The 22,679-nt window shown below is 36.6% G+C and overlaps 1 protein-coding gene and 1 long non-coding RNA gene across 2 annotated transcripts in view; both read right to left on the bottom strand.

The window, feature by feature from the left end:
• Positions 1-291: 291 nt before the first annotated feature.
• Positions 292-4,118, bottom strand: LOC117291202. Its single transcript, XR_004519139.1, has 3 exons — positions 3,686-4,118; positions 2,454-2,653; positions 292-2,041 (listed from the first exon to the last, which is right to left on the bottom strand). It is a non-coding gene; the product is annotated as an uncharacterized LOC117291202 (long non-coding RNA).
• A 2,066-nt stretch (positions 4,119-6,184) lies between these two features.
• LOC117291201 overlaps positions 6,185-22,679 on the bottom strand; it is a 71,095-nt gene continuing 54,600 nt past the window's right edge. The window contains exons 49-64 of the mRNA XM_033772800.1: positions 22,425-22,532; positions 22,062-22,131; positions 21,605-21,754; positions 20,722-20,947; positions 20,297-20,367; positions 19,342-19,477; positions 18,112-18,234; positions 17,004-17,085; positions 16,220-16,310; positions 15,312-15,373; positions 15,081-15,215; positions 14,532-14,660; positions 14,050-14,198; positions 13,447-13,585; positions 13,006-13,093; positions 6,185-8,520 (exon numbers count right to left, since the gene is read on the bottom strand). Of these exons, the coding sequence (XP_033628691.1) occupies positions 8,462-8,520; positions 13,006-13,093; positions 13,447-13,585; positions 14,050-14,198; positions 14,532-14,660; positions 15,081-15,215; positions 15,312-15,373; positions 16,220-16,310; positions 17,004-17,085; positions 18,112-18,234; positions 19,342-19,477; positions 20,297-20,367; positions 20,722-20,947; positions 21,605-21,754; positions 22,062-22,131; positions 22,425-22,532 (1,818 nt within the window). The 3' untranslated portion in view covers positions 6,185-8,461. The remainder of the gene's footprint in view (positions 8,521-13,005; positions 13,094-13,446; positions 13,586-14,049; positions 14,199-14,531; positions 14,661-15,080; positions 15,216-15,311; positions 15,374-16,219; positions 16,311-17,003; positions 17,086-18,111; positions 18,235-19,341; positions 19,478-20,296; positions 20,368-20,721; positions 20,948-21,604; positions 21,755-22,061; positions 22,132-22,424; positions 22,533-22,679) is intronic.

Genomic DNA, 22,679 nt, shown 5'->3' with positions numbered 1-22,679 from the left:
TGTTGGTTATTTGGAAGCTGTTGAGAAAATGTTGGTTATTTGGAAGCTGTTGAGAAAATGTTGGTTATTTGGAAGCTGTTGAGAAAATGTTGGTTATTTGGAAGCTGTTGAGAAAATGTTGGTTATTTGGAAGCTGTTGAGAAAATGTTGGTTATTTGGAAGCTGTTGAGAAAATGTTGGTTATTTGGAAGCTGTTGAGAAAATGTTGCTTATTTGGAAGCTGTTGAGAAAATGTTGCTTATTTGGAAGCTGTTGAGAAAATGTTGGTTATTTGGAAGCTGTTGAGAAAATGTTGGTTATTTGGAAGCTGTTGAGAAAATGTTGATTATTGGGAAGCTGTTCAGAAAATGTTGGTTATTCGGCAGTTGTTGAGAAAAGGTAATTTTTACATTGATACTTCACCTGTTATACTTAACCTCAGCTGCAGTCACTCTTTAGAGATATCAGGGGAGAGTATTCATTGTCTACTCAAGTTTGGCATTTACCAATGACTGGGTAGCTCTTAGTTTTGTTTCAAGATTAAGTATCTTAGAATCAAGACTAAGAACTACACCAGTCATCTTATACTTTACCCATTGCCAGTAAACCTGCTGAAAGAGTAGAGGGTTAGCCTAATCTCCAAGTCTTTATTACTCTAGGCCTTTCTGTCTTACCACCAAACATACCTCAGCATCACTGGTCTCTTTCCTCCATGGGTTCTCTGCTCTTTCTTCTTCCTTTCTTTTTTTCCACCTTCTTCAGTCTTTCCCGTCCTCGTTTATTTTTTATTATTTTTCTCGAAGCGCTCGCAAACAATATGTTTAGGGAAGTTAATACAAAATATGCGCATTTTGAGCAAATAGCTTTGAGAAGTTCAAGTTTAAAGGTTTTAGGTCCCCTCCCATTTGTTTTTATTTGAACTTATTTGATCTAAATGAGCAAGATATTTATACACAGCTTTTTTTGTATTAGGGCCTAGGTATGATTTTTTCGCCTAATTTTTAAAGACTTCAATAGTTGAACGTTTCTCCATTCATATTGATGTAATGTTGATATTAGGAATATGTCAATATGTATTTAGTTTGTCTAAATTATCTATTTAAATACTCCTAAATCAAACATTATACATCAAATGAATGGTAATTTGACTAACATATTCGACTATGTGATTACTTTTACTTAGTGTGGTGTGTTTTATGTTGACTAAATTAAATTGTTCTGCTTTGCTTTGTCAAAAAAACATAACAAATAAAAAAAAATCATCAGAACTTTAGAGAATTATTTTGATTGGAAGTTTTAGTTGCATTTCTATTCTTCCTTGTCTAAACATACATTACACTACTTGGAGTTTAAGATCATGGCAATTATAAATAAATATGACAACTGATAACTTAAAGTATCAACCCAACAGAAAATTTCCAGTATAGACAAGTCTCCTAGTTAAAAAGCATCATTGGCTTCGACCAATATGCAAATCAAGAAATGCCCAGCCAAGAAAATCTGAAGTCATCTTGAAAACTCTCAGGCAAGGACAACATCAACAAGGTCGCCAAACATCTTGGAGGGGAAGGGGTGGTACGAGGGGTGGGACTCTGCAAGAGAGCGGGTTAGATCTTCTCTTACTCTTTGCAGTCTTCATCTTGTCTTGATCTTGAACTTGAGGTTCAACTTGCGCTACCCAACCTCCACTATTGGCTCTATCAAAAATCTGACTTTTTAACTGTGGGTTTTTTCCCAAAGAAATTGGAACTCATGAAAGAGCCTCTTTTGCATATTAAATTCACTAATTGATACATTTATCATGTGCAAACACTTAAAATTTGGTTGTTTTTTCGAAAAAGTAAAAGGTCTGTGTGATCACAAACCTTACTCAGTTGTATTTACTGCCAGTTTAAAAAAAAAGAGATTATCCAAAAAGGTAAATCGCAAAAGCGGACTTTAAAAAGTGGAGGTCGGATATAATATGGCAAAGTTGTTTTTACCTTGGTCCTTTGGTGACCTCCAAGTCCAAGTACGTCCTCATACCACAAATCCATTGATCTTCAACACCCATCTGGACAATCTGTAAAATAAAAAAAAATTAAGAAAAAAGAGAGGAATAAATTTAGCAAAGAGGTAAATCGCAAAAGAAGACTTGAGAATGTGGAGGTTGGCACCACGTGACCTATGACATCATTGTTAAGCAAAGAGCCGCAGGGCCCGAACTTTATGCAGGCACTACACAGCTAAATGGAAGCAAACATCAAATCCTGCATTTTGTGGAGATTGCACTGTCTGATTTTTTCAACTTTTGATAGGGGAAAAAAGGAGCACATCTCAAAACTTGTACGGCTGTTTTTTCTGTAACTCTTTAGATGGAAATTATTACACAAAAGGTGAAATTTCTCATACACGACAAGTTCAACATTTTGCCTGCCAACAAAGGCCCAGAAATTGAACAGGTAAGTCTTGATGGTAAACACAGTTTTCTCTACCTTAGTGGTTGACCTCCAATGTAAGCCCAGATATCACATATCGAAGATATTCAACTGCCATGTTCTCTTCAGAGGCATCGACACGAGTCCCATCGATGTCTCCTGAAGCTTGCCTGGATGAAAGCTCGCTGCTAGGTCGGCTATTAAGTTGCCCCCAGTTTCCAGTCATTGCTTACAGCTGCATCAGCTGTTACCCGTTTCTGAATTCAGAAAACAACACACAACTACATTAATTTAAATGAAACAATAATTTATTTTAACAGATCAAAATGGTCCCCGTTTGAACCATTCGATTCAGTCAAAATAATAGAGTGGACGACACTGGTCGTTTCCATTTTACATCAATATTATGTAGTTGAGAAGTGATGAAATAGTAGGCCTATACAAATGTAAACTGACCCAATAAATAAAAAATTAAAAACTAAAAATAATAAATTAATAGAATAAGATAAAATAGAATTACAAATAAATACTCAAAAAGAAATTAGAATAAATAAAAAAATTAAAAAAATAAAATAAAAAGTAAATCAAATAAAAATGACAAAAACCTTATGTTGACACTCTAAATAGAACGTTGTCTAATGTCTCAAAAAGAAAATAATAATTTGAGGGAAAGAAAAGGGGAAATGAAATCTTCAGAGTAACAAAAGTAGTGAAATACTATAAATAACTAAATATTAAAATGAAATATCAATTTCCTTTTTGAGCCAAAAACTCTTTGAACAAGATCCAAAAAAACAATATCAAGGACAAAAATCTGCTTAAGTTAATTTCACCCCCCCCCCCAAAAAAAAAAAAAAACCAAGTAAATAATAATAGTTTTGTGAACTATGAACAATCCATAGGGCAATGGGGCAATTGCCAAAATCAGGCAAACGGTGGGGGAACTGAGAAATCGGAAAAACAAGTGGACAGAGAAAGCACTTTTCACACTGGAAGTTCTAATTTATTAGGCTAAATTGGTAAATTAAAAAAACGAAATGTTCGTCTTATAACCGGTACAGAGCCGTCCATTTCAATAACTTGTTCTCACAGCGCCCTCGAAATTGGTCTAAATTGTTTTTATCTTTATAAAACTTATGGCAATTGAACATATCTTACCCACGTAACCAAAGAGTCATGAAACGCCCATGATCATCGTGTAAAACTTGCTTTTGAACTAAATCATTATTTATTTATGTAAAAGGATTGTTTCGGCGGTGGTCCACCCCCTACTTTGACCCCAAGCTTACCTCAACAAAAACAATGTTGTTGGCTCGATGTGTCCAGCTTTGGTTGTGAAGTTTTACACTGCATTCTACGGCAATTCAGCGGAGTTCCCAGCCACTCACGAATTTTCAAAGTTGGAATTTAAGAACTTCGTGGAACTCACGAATTGTAGTAAAGGTCTCAACAGCGAATGTTGTGTTGAAGACTGCAGTTTTTTGTATAACTGTTCTGGCCACCCAGTGACAAAAAATCACAAGTTTCATGAAATTCTGTCTTGTATGCCTACTTCAAGTCTCTGCCAAATTGGTACCAAACGTGCAACAGTTATAGTAGGAATTTTTCTGAATGCACATGGCTGGCCAGGGTAAAAATTTCGACACATTTACGGGTAAAAAGTTCATCAGAAAACGCGATGTCCAAAGTTGTAGAGCTGAGAGGTCCGGCCTGCTGCTCCAGTGCGCGACACGGGGAGAAATGCCATGCGGTCACTCGGCTGCAATGGTGTCTCGAAAAAAGCGCCGAACTCCTTACAATGTGTATAACAATGAGATGGTATTCAATGAGGTGACATTCCACAGTTACCCCGTCCAATTAAAGCACAGAATGAGCTTGTCGCAATACCGAGTGGATGAATTAATTTATTCCAGGGGCGTCAACAAAAGGCGGAAGGTAAATGGAGAAATATGTTGACTCAAAAGAACCAAAGAAGTGTTCTTTGAGAATGGTATGCTTTTCCTCTAGATGGAAGTACGTATATAGCCACCCCTGTTTTTGTTCCCTTTTTGTTGTTTAAATGCTTTTTTTACCATATACTTTTGGTGGTTTGTAAGCAGTTTGCAACACTTCTACGTGTTCATAAATTACAGACAATAATGGTCATAAATGAGGAAAACTTGGTATAGTTTTTTTAAGTTATTTTTTTAAATTCCAATAATAGTGTTTTTAAAATAAACGACTGACTTTGTACAAAACAACGGCTTTATTTTGCATGCAAAATACATGGGCTTCGGCTATTGTATCCAGCCACACAAGTAGAGTGTGCTTATTGGTCAATCCCATCTGGACACCCTCAAAGTATTGTCACAAATTCCACGCACGTGCGATTGATCACAAGCCACACCCCAGCCCCCCCCCCCCCAAAAAAAAAGCCAGTTGCAACTAGTCCTATGTGCAAACACATGGGCTGTCTTTTTGTTCACAATCATTTATGGGACTTTTTTAAACTAATTTAGCAAAAAGGGGCGTTTTCCGCTACTAATCGTGATATGAGTCGGTTCAGTTTGAGTAGGCGGAATGGAACACGATTAAAACTCGTCCAGAAAAAGAAAGCCGTTTTAAGATTTGCCAATGCTTATCAGGCCTACTTGCCTCCTTTTCAAACTTTTAACATCGAGGTATATTAAACATGTAGGCCCAATAGAAATCTGTTGAGCAGTGATGGGGGATTTTTTAGCTAGCAAAATAGGGAAGGAAGTTTCCAGTTGTTTTTTAAAGGGAAAAATTAATAATCTTCTCAAAAACAACTGGTAAAAAACATACATCTATTATTTAAAATCGTGTTTTTTATTCTGTTGTTTTGCTAATATATTATGACATTCCCCAGTTTTTCTAATTTTGGTGGCAAAAATGGGCGCCGTTGGCCGCCATCTTGGATTTTAAGCAATTTTTGATAGCAAAAATTGGCTGCCAGTTATGGAAGTGGGATGGTAAAAAGCATACAACAAATATTTTAAAGCATTTCTTATTTTATTTTGTTGTTTGGCCGATATATGACATATCTAAATTTGTACTAAGTAGGTCAAAGGTGCATAATAAACACCGTTTTGAGGCCGGTGTTGCATGCAATTATGTCCTCTATGCAATACTATCAGGAGGACATTATTGCATATGCAATACTGTCCGCCGGACGGTTTTGCATACGCAACCGTGTCCGCCCGGACGCAGCTGCATAATGCAGTTGTGTCCGCCCAGACCCATTTGCATATGCAGTTGTGTCCGCCCCCTTGGAAAACCGTACTTGCAGTAGGTTAAACGCCATTTTGTTTACAAGCTTAATGCATGTCATGGATGACATGGCAAGTGGTCGGCCGTTGGGAATTCACTGCAATCATAAAAACGTGAATATTCATGCTGCATACGTAGGTTCAGTGCATGCACGCTCGCTTATGCGCGCCGATCATGTACAGTCATGTACACGTCCGCCGGACGGTTTTTGTAATGTAAGTCTTGCCGCTCAGTCACCTGCACGTGTACATCCCGATATGTGGAGATTGTGCAGTAATTCACCAAAACCAGAACTTTAACACTACAAGCTTTCGTCACAGGGTTAGGGCTGTTCGTCAAATGGCGCTCCTTGACCCTAACCTTACAAATAGTTATGGGTATCACTGAAATTATTTTTCAATAAAACACAATACGAATCACTTGAAATATTTCTATAAAAATAATGTTGTGTTTTGAGAAAATACATTAATCCAAAACCTTGCCAAATCAAATAAAACACATATTTCAACATCAAAAAGTTCCTTTCTTAAAACTTTATTACAAATATATATATTTATATTCCAGATATAAAATCCTTTACCTCAAATTAATTTGTAGACAATACTACAATTAAGGATAGGCTAATCGCAAAAAACAGTATGCCTACTACATTGGATGACCTCATACAAACCAATTTAGAAAATACAAATTGTTTTACCTTGTAGGCCTACATAGAAACACAAATATTTCTCACAATTTATCTTCGTCATCAGTTATTGAATTTAATAGAGAGGGTTTGGACAGAATATACACCAAGATGGCAACTACGCAAAATAATTCTGCTACTCAAGTTATCTAAGAAATGATTGTATAGGAATAAACAAAAAGTATATGGTGAAAACTTAAGTAGAAAACAAATATGATTCAAATCAATAAGCAATTTCAGTAATTTTATACTTTCCAAACTTGATCAAAGGATGATCTGCTCAAAGACGCCAAGGCTTGAACCAAAATTTAAAATAAAAGTAACAATGATTTACTATATAACTATATCATCCCTAGTAATCCAACACAGGGTAAACTGGCTGGGTAAATTTTAAATAATTTGGGATTGATCAAATAAAAGTTGAAAAGAGCCAGACTTGAATCTGCTGTTTAACCCTAAATTAAAATACAACTAAAATTAAAGTCACACTGACGTAAAGATTGAATCAATTTAAATTTCAATTACAAATTTTTCTTGTCTCAAAACCAACCCATGCCCACAACAAAGTAAGAACACAATCAACACTGATCCTCAAAAAAAAAGGGGTGGGGGTGAGTTGGGTATTATTTATACCTAATATATCACTTATGACATCATTTCTATTTTGAGATGTTATTTAAATATCTCTAAAATAAACAAGAGCAAACTAAAAACCCAGCAGGACAACTTTCGGTTTGAAGAGAGAGAGAGAGAGACAAAAAGGCAGTCAAAACAGAACAAAAGCTCATGAAAATTTTGTCTTGTTTTTAAATTGTCAGCAGTCACTTGTCGCTAAAGCTACAACCACGACACACTGAATGATTCTTTCAAGTAAGTTTGAGTTATGGATGAAGCTTATCTTCAACAGAGTTCAACTTCACCACATAATATCTACAATTTTCTGACTGCTTTTGATAATTTCATACACTTTTGATTTGTTGAGATGTAGAACAAAGAGCCATTCCAACAGCTTTATTCCACGTACTGCATATCTTTGGAACTCCTAGCCTAGTGCATGTTTCCCTCCATCCTACAATCAAGACTGTTTTAAGAGGAATATCAAATCCTACCTCCAGTTGTCTTCTTGTGGCCCCTTACCATGAGTGGCCCTTAGACTTGTTTGGAGGTGAACTTGTGGCCCTTAGACTTGTTTGGAGGTAAACTTGTGGCCCCTTACCATGAGTGTCATTAGACTTGTTTGGAGGTGAACTTGTGGCCCCTTACCATGAGTGGCATTAGACTTGTTTGGAGGTGAACTTGTGGCCCCTTACCATGAGTGGCATTAGACTTGTTTGGAGGTGAACTTGTGGCCCCGTACCATGAGTGGCATTAGACTTGTTTGGAGGTGAACTTGTGGCCCCTTACCATGAGTGGCATTAGACTTGTTTGGAGGTGAACTTGTGGCCCCTTACCATGAGTGGCATTAAGACTTGTTTGGAGGTGAACTTGTGGCCCCTTACCATGAGTGGCATTAGACTTGTTTGGAGGTGAACTTGCATTAACAAATATGAATATTAACAATCAATTAACTTGAGAACAATATTGACACTCCCTTATTACAATATTATACATTCCAATGATCATCCAAAGCTTGAAATTTAAATTTTAGGATAACATACAATTACTCTTTAATTTGTCTTCTTAAAAAAAATAGCGTTACTTTATAGAGCATTTTTGTACACGTAAGTCTTTCTTAACCTCAATTAAATAGTCCCAGTTAAATCCCATTGGTTTCTCGCTTTAAAAGTTACTAGCAAACAGCTCTCATTTTGATAAAAATGCTAAGAAGTCATTAATCATTTTGAACTTTTAAAGTTGTACAATTAAACACAAATATTGAGGGTAAAAAACCCTCAATTTATGGCAGGGTATAATTAAAGTATGAAAGTACTTGCTACAAAAAAGTCATTACCATAACAGAAATAGAAAATGGACAAACAAACTAGTTGACACAAGTATTTATAACGTCGTAAAACGATACAATAACAAGGAGACGTTTTAAACAGAATGAAAAATTGAGCTGTCTTCATTAGATGATGATTTTTTCTGAATTAAACAGAACAAGTTGTCTTTAGAGTGAAGCTTCACCAATCTCATCAGCAGCAATCTGATCACTGTCGACGCTTGTACCTGTCGAAAAAAGAAAAACAGAAGAGTGTAAAAATCAAACTTTTATAAAAATGATTTTGTGATGCAGAAGCAAAGTTTCTTTCAAGATTTCTCCTTCACAAGTTGCAAAGAAACTCTACTCTACACTAATTTTAAGTTTAGCAATGTTAAAACTTCCATTTGTTAGGGGGTGGTAAGGTCTATGTGTAGCAAGAGTCACAAAATTATCAATTGGGTTATTTTTGCCTTCTGTGTTTACTCGAACATTCACACAAATATTATGCAACTAATTTAAAAAAACTACCCCAACTGGCTTTTGTCTAAGGGCTCGCTGTTGTACATCGGCGTGTGACCGGCAAAACATTTCAAGCAATGACTATTCACAAATGTGTTTCAAGAAAACTAAAAGTGAAAGTTTGGTTGTCTTTCAGCAGTTCATTAGTCATTGCAGACAAATTTCATTTTGGTTGTGTTTTTGAGATATTGTCAAAAATCTGGAGCGGTTAACGTCTAAGCAGGAAGAACAATCCGTGGAATACATAATACATAATCTCAGAAACGTTTCTCAGATTTAAACATTTATATATTTATTATATATATTTATTGACCAAACCAACAGCGGACGAGCCGCCAATTACAGGAAAGGATACCAAAAACAACAATAAGAAATATTCATATAGCCTATATAAAAACAATCTGATATGTACAAAGTTAACAATTAAAATAGAATCATCTTAGGAAAGAAAATTAAAGCATACATTGAAGATTAAGTAAAATAAAATAGGGAACAGAAACAGACCATCATGAACGACTGTGAAAATATATTTAAAATAAATTATAAACAGAATAAACGATAAAAAAGACAAGGGAAAAAAAAATAAATGGATGTAAACAATACCAAATAAAATAAAACAAAACACTGTAAACACATGTATACATGAGTTACTGGAAGAGGATATGGCACTCAAAACCTGACCACGAAAGGAATTAAGAGAAGGGGCTCCGAACACATCACAAGAACCATGGATACTATTATATTTTTCGAGGAAATCCTTGACAAAAAGCCACGCTTTGTCACATCTACCCGATTCCTTGGCACATATAAGATGTGTTTAATAGACTGTCTAGTATTACGGTTAGGAACATGTAAGGCAAAGGGGTTGAACTCAGTGTTGCTAAAATGATTGTGGAAAGATTTGTATAGAAATAGACAGTCATTCAATATTCTTCTCTGTCTAAGGGGTGGAAGTCTGTACATTTTACATAGGTCAAGATAATCCAAGTTATAAACAGTGCCATTATTTAGTGTCCTATGAATAAATTTGAGAAAACGAAACTGAACTCCCTCTAGTCTATGTGCTTGATGGGCTGAAATAGAGTTAAATACAATGGTACAAAATTCAAGATTAGGTCTGATGAGAGAACAAAACAAGGTACGTAAAACATGCTCATTCTTTAAGGAGCGAAAGTTACGCCATACTAAACCACTCATGCGATTGGCTTTTTTGATAATAGTATTAACATGCGAGTTGAAAGTGAGTCTGCTGTCAATAAAAATACCAAGATCTTTTGGACATCAACACGAGTAAGAATATTATCACCTAAGGTATAATCAAATTTGACAGGCTTCTTCTTAAGAGTCAGGGTTAAAATGCTACATTTGTTAACGTTAAGAAATAGACGCCATGTTTTAGACCAGTCAAGAATTCTATCTAAGTCAGCCTGCAAAGAAATAGTATCGGCTGTGCAACCAATCTGACGAAAAACCTTTAGATCATCAGCATAAAGTAAACATTTATTACTTAAACATTCAGGAAGATCGTTAACAAATAATGTAAATAAGAGAGGTCCTAGAATTGAACCCTGTGGAATTCCAGAGGGCACTGTTTTCCATTCGGAAGAAAAACCATCCACAACTACTCTATGTTTTCTGCCAGTTAGATAACTTTGTAACAAAATTAATACATTTGGATGAATATTGTAGGAATTCAGTTTGTACAAAAGAAAATCATGGTTGACTCGATCAAATGCCTTGGAAAAATCAGTATATATAACATCTAACTGCTCTCTCTGATCAACAGCACGGTATGCCTCCAGTAAAAGTGAAGTAAGGTTTGTGGAACAACCCCTTCCAGAGACAAAACCGTGCTGTTGCTCAGAAATCGCAGGTCGAACATGGGAAAAAATCTGCTCACATAGTATTTTTTCATAAACCTTGGCTACCTGAGGGATTAATGAAATTGGCCTATAGTTAGAGACACTTGACTTTTTACCAGTCTTATGGATAGGAACAAGGTTAGCAGTTTTCCAACTTGAAGGAAAGCATCCCTCCTTTGATGCTCTTGTGAAAATGTACGATAAAGGACCACAGAGGGCACCAGCACAGGAATTAAAAACAAAACCTGATACATTATCTGATCCACTAGCTTTAGAACAGTCAATATTGTTTAACTTTTGTAGAACATCAGATTCAGTTATTTGGATAGCAGGCATGGCATTCAAGTTAGCAGACTGAAGAGTAGGCATAGTCTCCGTTGCATCAGATTCATCAGATGGTGGAAGATAGACAGACTGGAAAAAGTCCATAAAAAGAGCTGTTTTGCTAGACGAATTGGTAGCTTCTAGACCTGAGGTTTCATGACGAAAAGTTGAAGGCAAGGCATGCCGGCGGGATCGAGCCTTAATAAAACTCCAAAAACGTTTTGGATTTTTACCAATGTCATCAGTGATTGATTGAAGATATGATGCATACTTAATCTTTACCAATTTCTTGAAATCAGTTCTTGATTGCTGAAAAGATGCTATGTTCTCCGGAGTAGGATTGGACTTCTTGCGGCGAAATGCTCGTTCTTTGGCTCTTAGGGCAAAATGAACTTGTCCATCAAACCAAGGAGGTGAGGGACGACGTGGACGGACAACAGGGACAACATCGATGATGGCAGCTTCAACAAGATCATAGAAGAGAGATGTAGCATCATCAATATTGTCAGTGGCTTCGAGCAGATTCTAGGGAATGTACTCGAGTGTTCTGTTGAGGTCTTTTAAATCTGCTTGACGGAAGTTGAAAATGGGCCGACTGGTAGGCTGTAAAACAGGCATTGAAGTAGCATTGAAAAGAAAGCTCAATCTTATTGACTTGTGATCAGATTGAAAAAAGTCATCACCAGTTGTAGACGAAGCTAGGAGGTTACTAGAAGTAAGGGCAAGGTCGAGAATGTTATCTCCTCTCGTGGAGCAAAAGTTTACTTGTTGCAAATTGTGAGCAGACATGACAGCATCAACAAAAACATCATCAATCGTCGATCCACTTGAGACTGCATGCTTACTTCTAGGGTTCCACTGTAAAGTAGGGAGATTGAAATCTCCAACAATACAAATGTTATTGTAGTGGCTGGAAACAATAGTTAAGGTGTCAGCCAGTGCCTCTAGTGGCTCAACTCCACTGTTTGGTGGCCTATAAAAAACACCAAGAAGCATTTTGTTGCGGCTAGACAGACGTACCTCAACCAATAACAGCTCCAGATCATTACGCTCGAAATCTTGCCTTCTACGGCATACAAAGTTATTGTGATAGCCTAGAAGTACACCTCCTCCGCGTCTGTTTACTCTGTCATTACGAAAGATGGTGTAGTTGGGGATATTTAACTCGGAATCCATCACATCAGTAGTGAGCCAGGTTTCAGTTAAAGCAAAGAAGTTGTAAAAGCCACCAGGTTGCAAATGAGCAACCAAGGAAGTGTGGAAAGAGTCAAGCTTATTTTTCAAACTTCTTACATTTTGTATGTACATCTGGCATGTTGAATTTGGAGGGCTCCAGGTGAAGGTGTTTGTAGATGACTCATCAGATGGTGCTTCAGGTCCTGGATTAAGCTCGATGTCACCAGAAAGAATAATGTTGAAGCATGCAGTGGAGTTTGCATAATAGAGTGTACTGTTCCTGGAGAGCTTAATGTTGTACTTCACCCATTGATGAGTGGAGCTTGGTACAACAAAGCAGGATGATGACAAAGAAGGTGGCCTAGCAAGACTCCATGCTCCTGCATGACAATGCAGTTGCTCAGGCATGAAGAGCAGCTTGGAGAGTTGGATTTCATTTTCTTGATCAGATTAATCACAAACTTTCTGGAAAACACTGGAAATCTTAAAAGTGTTGACATGAAACTGATGATGAAATACACCAAAGTTGTCAGCAAGGGAACCTCTATCACATGAAGTAAAATTCAAACAGGTTAGAGTGCTCAGAACTACCCAAAAGAGCAAAAGAGTGAGAGCACAACGTGCAGCTTGTTGACTGGTCGCCATCATGTTTATAATTCCCCTCTCTAATACCACATTCCTAAAAAGGGCATCGTTTCTTAAAATGTTACACATTATCAACAGCTGTGCAGTGTTTCTACAAATTAAGTTTTTACGGACAAATATTTTGGGAGTAATTACCAAAGGTAACTCCTCCCTTTGATACTTTAAGTGTGGGGGGGGGGGGGTGCAGAGATTCTTGATACTTACGGCGTTTTGACTGCAGTACCCAATTAGGTCCAGTTACTCTGCCCTCTAGAATGTCAAGTAGAGCTCTGTGCAGGAACTCATATTGATGCTGTGTCATAATGGGCAAAAAGTAAAAGACATATTTAAACCAATTCAATATATAGTTTTTCTTTTTTTCTCCAATGATAGCTCTTTACGTGTGCAAGTTTATCTTGTTATACATGGCCAGACTGGGTGTTTATGGATTTTATCCTTAAATCCTTGTTTCTTGTGCAATTATTATTTGTATCTGCCTTTTGTTACTTTTTGATATTTGTGGTGCCTTTTAAACTTGTACTAGCAATGTAATTTCTTCCTTTTGGAGACTAATCAAGTTTCTTATGTCTTATGTTTTATGTCTTTTCATTTTTTAAATATTTTCTTTTGGGGGGAGGGGAAGGGAAAGCGGGCTCCTGTACTTACCACAGTCTGCACCATATTGGTTCGTTCTTCCCTCTCCATTACTACTGTACCAAACACATCAATGTACTTCTCATCCAGAGATAGATGCTGGGTGAGTACATCCAGTGCAATGAATACTCCGGTACGTCCAATGCCAGCTCTGTAGAGAGATAAAGACATCGTGAATTATTTATGTTATGACGTTTCTTCACTGGCACAACAATACACAAAGAAATATACCTGGTAATAAATAGATAAAAATGGATAACAAATACACTACAGCAGTAGAAACAAAATATTTAAAAGTTACAACAAATCCCCAGTTAGTGGCAAGATTTCCCTTAATACAAAGGGGACAAAGGGTACTGGAATTCATTATTAAAATCTCCCTTTTTCTTGGGGGTTGACTAATTGCTGAATCCAGCCATTTTTTATTTTGTTGTCTCATGAGGATTAAAACAGATGGATAGGCTGCCACTATTGTTTATCGATGGAATATGGGAGGTAAACAGTGAGGCTCAGTAGAGAAAGTGATGAATTTTGAATTAGCCAGTGATTATAATAATAATCAAAGTTGCTCTGTGGTTTGAAGGATCAATTGTAGAACTGTAAGCTGTTACTTACCCGCAATGGACAAGCAAGGGTCCAGCATTGTGGGGCAGAGCCGAACGAACAGCACGGATAAAGTTCAATATCTGGATAGAGCTTTTGGGTACACCGTGTTCTGGCCAACCGATAAAATTGAACTGGCGAAGAGAACGTACCTCAGATTCCTGTTTAAAAAAAAATTCATAACATGAGCAGATTTAATAATGAGCGAACAATTGAAATAATCATAACCCCAAGTGAAAATTTATTATAAGATTAGGCACAAAATTATGCTTACCAGAAACAGGTTAACAGTCTAAGTACCGAGTTACATTTGAAATTTGCGACTGGTATCCTGCTCTTTTGTGCTTAAACATAATCCTCTGCTGAAGCAGCTGTATAAAATTTGGCCCAGATTAAGGAAAAATGTACCAAACATCATGTAGTGAATATTCATTTTTGGTTTTACCCATACACCAATGTGTTTTAGAACTGTTTATTAAGTTAAAATGACTTACCGATTCCAAACAGAAATCTCTGACGATGTAGCCATGTTGAGTTTCCTCACGTTCCGATACCCTATTGACTGTGATATTACCAAAGGTGATTGGTGTGGAATCACTCGGCCAGTACTGTACAAACTTCACCTATAGAGGGCGACAAACACATGATATCAAACAATGAATGTCAATATGTAAGAGCAGGGCTTGGATTTGCCAATGAACAACAGAAACCAGACCAGTGATTTAAGCACTTGGCCAGTATTAAAACTCAGTACCTGACAAGAAAAAAATTACAAATCTTAGGTAAATGTTTTCCTTTCAGCTTCTTGTAATCATTGCAACCATTTTGGGGTAAGATTTGCATAAAGATTTGATATGCAAGCGCAAAGGAAATGCTGAAAACAAATTTATGGATTGAACAAAGAAAAAATGATTTGAGCGAGACTTGAACCTGGGACCTCCAAATTAACATGATGGCACTCAACCAACTGAGCCATTTAGACCTTATGTTGGCGGTGTCCCTCATTTGTCAATATCTTTGTTTGAGGGTTAACTGTGACTCACCCGTCCGTTCTCCACAGGGCTGCCAATCACAGCAATGGCTGGGGTGTTCTGCTCCCAAATCATCTGCCAGAAGTCATTGACCGTGTTATCTTTAGGTCCCTGGCTGGCGATATACTCCTTGGTACTGTTGAAACCCTGGATGTAAACAATAACAAGAATATTCCAATAAACATCACCCACATATCTACATTACAAATGAGGTACTCATGATTAACTTCTGAAACCTCTTACCGTTACTGAGCTGGCGTTGATGTAGTCCTCTCTTTTGTCCAGGCAAATTCGGTTATAGTCAACTGTCAAATATATTAAAAAATAGTCATTACATATATGTTGTTTGATTGAATTCTTTATTTATTTATCAAAATGTTTATTTACACAAAATGTATATATTTACTTGTTTTTTTAATTTATATTATCAACAACATTACCATCACTGACAGGTATCACTACATAAAAAGTTTAATAATTAAATGTTTAAAATACTTAAGAAAAGCATAAAAAGTAAATGTGAAAATTAAAAATTTTTATAGAATAGAAATTAAGATAAATAAATGTGCACTTATATAAGACAACAATATGAAAAATCAACTCTTAAATTTACCTAAATACATGGACATGAACCAGAAAAGAAATCCAAAACAAATATGAAACAAATATTCAAAGATTTGTTGCTTATATGAAGTCACTTTGGGTGTCAAACAGAGACATATCCAACTATTTTGGGGGGCACAACCACACAAGGAGACATTTTATGTGTAAGCAATTTTTCATCATCCCCCCACCCCCGTACATCTTTTATTTGTATTCTGTTGTTTTTTTCTCTAGAGCATACGGACATCTTATTTAAATATGCGTAGTAGTTAAAATTAAAATGTGTTCATGCGCTATACAAGCATGATTAATTATTATTATTATGGTACGCAAGTCAGCATTGTTAATATTTTCAATGATCATTTGGTACAAAGTTTGAAAAATAATTATTTTACAAGTCTTCCTTGCATCGTTTGTACATGACAACTATTCCGAGATTTGAACCAACAAGTTTGAATTTCGAATTTCAAAATGAATGTCCTTTTCTAAGACTGGCCCCTAAAAATAGATAATATTTGTGTTACTGTGCTTAGTGGCTTAATACTTACATGGAACTATGTTAGGGAAACGGTTCTTATCCACATTCTGGGTTAGATTCCCAACAGTCTTGGCATGACTCTCTCCCAAAAAATTCAGATCCTGTGAAAGAAAAAGTTTCATGAGCCATTTTCAAAAGAATTCTTTTGAAACCCTGAATCCAAAGAGTATGTTATGAGTTTGGTGACAAATAAACATCTGCCCGCCTTGGGGGATCAGGGGCCGATTGCACAAAGATCTAAGATTGATCGTAACTACAAATCAATTGTAGTATCTAAGTAAAATGTGATGACACATTACAAATCATTACGGTGATACTGAAAATTTGTCTTGCAATGAATTTTATTGCTTTGTGAAATTGGCCCCTGGTTATTATTTAGTGGTACCTGCCCCTCTGTTTTCATCCCTCTGGTCTCTGGTTCGAATCCTGGCTCAAGACAGTTTTCTTCCCATACCTGAAACTGACATTTTCTTGATCAGCCCATAATTAAGGGTTTCTTCATTTTAAAAGTTTTTTGTTGGTGCTTGATAGCAGGATGGATAGAAAACAAGAAGAAATGGGAAAACCCCAATGGAGAACACCCTCGCAATCAGACAGGGAATGAAAACCAAATCCACGAGCAAGGCTCTGGACTAAGATGGGATTCAAATCGAGGTCCGCAAGGAGAAGGGCAGTGAATGAAACCACTGAGCCAATCTGATGCCAAAATCACAAGTTGTACCCCCCAACTCTCTGAAAAAGTAACTAATAACAACAACATTTTTGATAAATACAATTTAGATTTAAAAACTTACATCATATTCTTTGCCAAAGTTGTCTCCAAGTTTTGATGAGAGCTTGCGGACATGTTGTCCAAACTTCACCACCTCCACTGGCCTAAAAATCAAATAAAAGTTATTTATTTATTTAGATGAAAGAACTATTGTAAAACAAAAGAATAATATTGACCAGATATTATGGGTGCTTTGAAACACTTATAAAGTATGGGAAAGCTCAAGTAAAGTTTGGCCCTTTCCAGTGAGTGGATGTTTACATTGTCATTTAATCTTCAACCATTAACTATTTAAACATTTCCCAACTCAGTTTCTCTAATGGTTTATAATTTGACAAATAAAGATAGTTTATTTCTTTTATTATCAATAAAAAAATAGTTAATGGCCTGATGTTTTGACAATAGAAGAGTTGAAAGGCAAAATAAAATGTCATAAAGTTTTGCATGATGTGGATAAAGAAACTATAAGTAAATAGTTAACTTGTGGGTTCAACCATGGATAAAGAAACTATAATTAAATAGTTAACTTGTGGGTTCAACCATGGATAAAGAAACTATAAGTAAATAGTTAACTTGTGGGTTCAACCATGGATAAAGAAACTATAAGTAAATAGTTAACTTGTGGGTTCAACCATGTGTAAATCTCTTCTGTGGGAGTGTTTGCTCTGAAAAGAGCAGGTGTGGTCTCAACATTTCGACAGAGTAACTCTGCTCATCATTTACTTATAGTTTCTTCCTAAAAATGCCATACCTTCAAAATTGTCACTCATGTCTACAAAATGCTTCACACCCTATCTCCATCATATCTGGTTGAACTTGTACATTCCCACAACTCTAATACTGCTGATGCATACAGGCAACGACTCCGCTCATCAGCTGATCAGACCCGGCTTTCCGTTCCTAGAACTAGACGGAAAGCTGGGGTTAGCTCATTCTCCATAGCTGCCCCTCGCCTATGGAATGAGCTCCCCACGGGTCTGAGAGAGGCGATCTCGTTGCCTGTGTTCAAAAGCCTCCTCAAGACATTTCTGTTTCCCAACCCAATTGTTTTTCTTCTGTCCTAGCCTCATGTACAAAGCGCTCTGTTCTCCGTAGAGCGCTATATAAATGCCGAAAGTTATTATTATTACCTTGACTTGGGTCCTCTCTTTGGTGGGGGTGTATTCGGGGTGAGTTGCTCTTGGGAGCTGGTGGTGCCATAAGCATTATTTGCATTCTCGTTAGCTTGAGACGGGAACGACTCCTTCTCTCTTCTGAAAAGGAGAGAAAAAGAGAAACAATTTCTAGATAGTAACAAAGCTTGTAGGAAATGAGAGATGTCAATAAAGGATAACACAGTCTTGGTCCGAGTAGCAGAATTCTAGCATTAATCTCTGAGAAATAAAATGTAATCCGTTAATAAAGTGAAATCCGTTTAAAAACAAGTTTAATATTTCAAAAATCACAAAGAATTGGTTTCTGATTTCTATAATACACTGGTATCTAGTTGTACAGTTTCAATTTGAGATACACAACTCAGGCATACAACTGCCAGTTTCAATTTGAGATACACAACTCAGGCATACAACTGCCAGTTTCAATTTGAGATACACAACTCAGGCATGCAACTGCCAGTTTCAATTTGAGATACACAACTCAGGCATGCAACTGCCAGTTTCAATTTGAGATACACAACTCAGGCATGCAACTGCCAGTTTCAATTTCAGATACACAACTCAGGCATGCAACTGCCAGTTTCAATTTGAGATACACAACTCAGGCATACAACTGCCCGATGAAAAAAAAAGAGGAAACTTTTCGAGACCCACACTGGTACCCTAAAAAGTGTTGAGGTTTTTTATGCTCTTAGGTTCATTCTTAGCATGTATGACAAAGTGAAGTGTTTTATACAACTAAAATAACATGGAAAAACACATTGCCTATGTATGCACCGTAATTCTAAGGTGGCAAAGCATCGAGAGTTGATTAAGTTGAGGAAAACCAACTATTGTTTGCCAGGTAATTATGAAATTTGCATAAAATTATTATCCCCCTGCCCCCCCACCCCCCAAAAAATGAATGGTTTTTTTAGCGCTAATCATTTTTTTTTTTTACGCTGAATTCCGCAGAAGAGTTGCATGCCTGACAACTAAAATAACATAATATTTTTACTGAAAGAATGCGGCAAAAAAAAATGGTATTTGTCAAAGACTTATATCCACACTTTGTCTGACTCAACATACACATCAAATAACAAACTTGTGGAGGTTTTAAGCTCAATCGGACATCTGTGATGCAAGAAAACAGCGGAAAACACCACCACTGTTTTCAATGATTTTAAACTACGAAGTTCAAAGGTTATACTTTTACTCATTACTTACCGTTGTTGCCTTCTTTTAGCGGGTTTGTTTTTCTTATCACCGGCGACACACGCACAGAGGCACATAATGAAGGCAATGATCAGAACGATGATCATGAACGGAATAAGGGCGTACATAAACCACCATGGATCAAACTCTGCAATACAACAGACAATCAACAATTATACGCCAACAGACTCCAATAAAAAACAAACAAAACACAAGTTGTTGAGTTACTGCCACAGTCTAAAAAAAAAATCTATTCCAAAAGAATGACTTTGACAAAGTGAAAGATAAAATATCAAGCCCGCCAAAAACAAAACAGCCACTTTGATTGGTTGAAACAAAAACAATGTTGTACATCGATTTGTTACTTTAATTGTAACACAGCATGACACAGAAACCCAGCAATGAGTTTTGGACACTATGCAGTGGAAGCACAGGGGAAAACAGTCAATAATTAATTGCTTATAAGATAACACAAAGCAGATGCCCTGCGGGTAAGCCCAGAACATGCTGTGTGCAATGTAATGTTACGCTGAGTATAAGACCTTTCATCCTTATGGTCATAAAAGAAATTAATTTCATACCAGGTTTAGGAGGTTCCAACCATTACCAACACTAAGCCTACAGTATCAGGGTTCAAATTCATAGGAGCTGCTTAAGCAGCCAACAGTGATTTACAAATTTCTGTTTAATAAAAATATGCAGGACACCAGTTGAAAAGAATTGTACATACAATTTGATAGTTTGGCTGGTGACCTTAAACTGGTAGGCACAATTTTAAGCACGGAAACTAATCCAGTAAAACTTGTACAAAAAGGGAGCAGGAAGAATGAATTTACAAATACAAATGAAAATATTATATCGATACTGCTAGACAATAAAACAACAGGCAATTTTTAAAGTGTATCGTGTTTTTTTTTACTATGGACTGTTAATAATCACTGGAGTGCATGAGTTGGTTGCTACTTACTTGTTGTGATGACGTCCGACCATGGAGAGTCCGTGGACTGACCATTCTCAGTGTAAGCACGCACACGCACTCTGTAAAGAAAAATACAAACAACAATTTATTTCTATTATGCTGATCTCGGTCTAATGTCCGTAAGCCATTTTATAGGTAGGTCCTCAGCCAGATGAAGGGCTTTGATGCCATCATCAAGGTTAGAGAGTGGGCAGTCATTAATATAACTCATAATGCACGTTTACACATGGCTTTGTGATCTCCTCTCAACCAATCAGAATGCATACTCTGTCTCAAGTATTTATGGAAGGTGTTTAAAGAAACAAAGTACATCAAATAATAAGAACAATTTCTAAAGTTTTCAATTCTAAAGTTTGCATCTAAAGTTTTTCTTACGTATCAGGCAAGTTTTAAAGTAAATGAAAATATCATACCTATATTGTGAAATTGGTTTCAGAGCTCCATTACAATATCCAAAGCTTGGGCATGTTTCCTCTTGCCCAACGGTGAAATCAACAGTGTCGCCATTCGTAGTAGTCTGGCGCCGGCGACGTGCCGTATTGAATGGATTGAAGGGTTCAGAGGTCTGGTATACGGGCCAGACAGAACGCCCTCGGATTTGTTGATAACTGGGAAGAATGGCCTCTGCAGTTTGATTTGCTGGAGGGACAAGACGGACAAATACAATATTTATATAATTTTGTTTATTTCAGCTACCAAAAACCAACTTTTGCTGACTGTTGGCTAGACTGTGAGGACGTTTTTCCAGATTCTCTTAAAAGAAGGGTATAGCTTTGGTAATTACTACAATGGCCATACAAGCTTACTTGGTAAAGAGCACTGGAGAGCTGTTAAAATTATTAAACATTGTTAAAAAGCGACCCTCCTTTGAAGTGTAGTTTTAGATAAAGAGGTTGTTTTCGATAAAATATTGAAATCTGAGAAAGGCTTGAAGCTTTTCTTAGGCATCTGAATACACATTTCAAGGTGCTTTTTTCTGTCATTATTTTCTTGCAAATTAAATGACCAATGAGAGACTTTGGAATGTTAGGTGACAGCAGACTTGCCAGGTAAATTTCTCATTGTTTGTGTAGTTCTGAGCATGCACACATTGCCAAAAGAAGTCAAACAAAGTCTGCTGCCACCTACCAAAAAGTCTCCCAATGAGTCCACGTTTTCACAGGTTTGTTATTTTATGCACATGTTGGGATATGCTATGTGAGGATACCAGTCTTTGAGGACAATGACCAAAAGTGTATCCTGCTTTTAATAACAACCCCAAGTTACCTCTTTTTAAATTTTGCAATCCACACTTACCTCCTACTTGGACTACTACAAGGGTGTATGCCGTGACGACGCCATTCTTATCTGAGAAGAGGGACTTTGGAATGCGCACGGTGATGGAAGAAGAAGTAACTAGAAGAACGAACTCTGCAAATGGTATTTGCTGTCCGCTGAAAAATGGAGCTGTAAAAAACACAAGTACATTTTTGATTATGATCAGTAAAAAAATCGTTGGTTAAATATTGTTAAATAATAACAGTAAAGAGTTTACCAAAGTTTACCAAAAGATAGGTTTATTTCCTTGCCTAGGATGGATACAGACTATACAAACACAACAATGGTTTACAATAAATAAATGGTTTACAATCAAACACGTACATTGGTTTAGCTTCCATTGTGAATGTTAAACGGTTTACAATCAAAACAGATATTGGTTTAGCTTTCATTGTGAATATTAAACGGTTTACAATGAATACAGATAATGGTTTACCTTTGATTGGAAGTGTTATTGAATTCAGAGACACAGGATCACTTGAGCCCTCAGTGTTGGTGGCTTGAATCTGAAAGTGTGACAGAATAAATCATCAATCACTTGGTCATCAAATTACAAAAAACTGCATCTTGCAAGTACAAAAGTCCTCAAGTTTAATTGTTAAAGGATTTCTTAAAAGAAATTGTCTTTTGTAATTGAGAAAATACTTTGAGTGCCTGGAAGACTTCATGCCTTTTTTCCAGGCACACAAGGGAATGCTCATTGTTTGAAGAAGAAAAACAAATGTATTTGACAATGCCAGATCTTTTTTTTTAATTCTACATTTCAAGGAGCAACAAATTCTTTGGGGGAATGACTTACCCTGAGAATATAGCTATAGCCGGCCTTCAGCGGTGAAATAATCTCGTCAAACTGAATGTCGTTTGGCAGAGCTGTGATGGTCTGGAAAGCAGTATCGATCGGTTCACCCTGAAAAAACAAAAAACAAAGTTCATGAAAACTTTCATGTCTTAGGTACAGTCAATAAAATCTTTTAACCATTTAGTGCAGATGTAACCTCAGGAATGACACAGATGTAGAAAGGTTCAACTAAATACTGGCTCGCCAATAAGCCAA

Source organism: Asterias rubens, chromosome 6 (genome assembly GCF_902459465.1).
Source record: "Asterias rubens chromosome 6, eAstRub1.3, whole genome shotgun sequence".
Classification (NCBI taxonomy): domain Eukaryota; kingdom Metazoa; phylum Echinodermata; class Asteroidea; order Forcipulatida; family Asteriidae; genus Asterias; species Asterias rubens.
The sequence above is the reverse complement of the archived record's forward strand: the minus strand, read 5'-3'. Positions and strand labels throughout refer to the sequence as shown.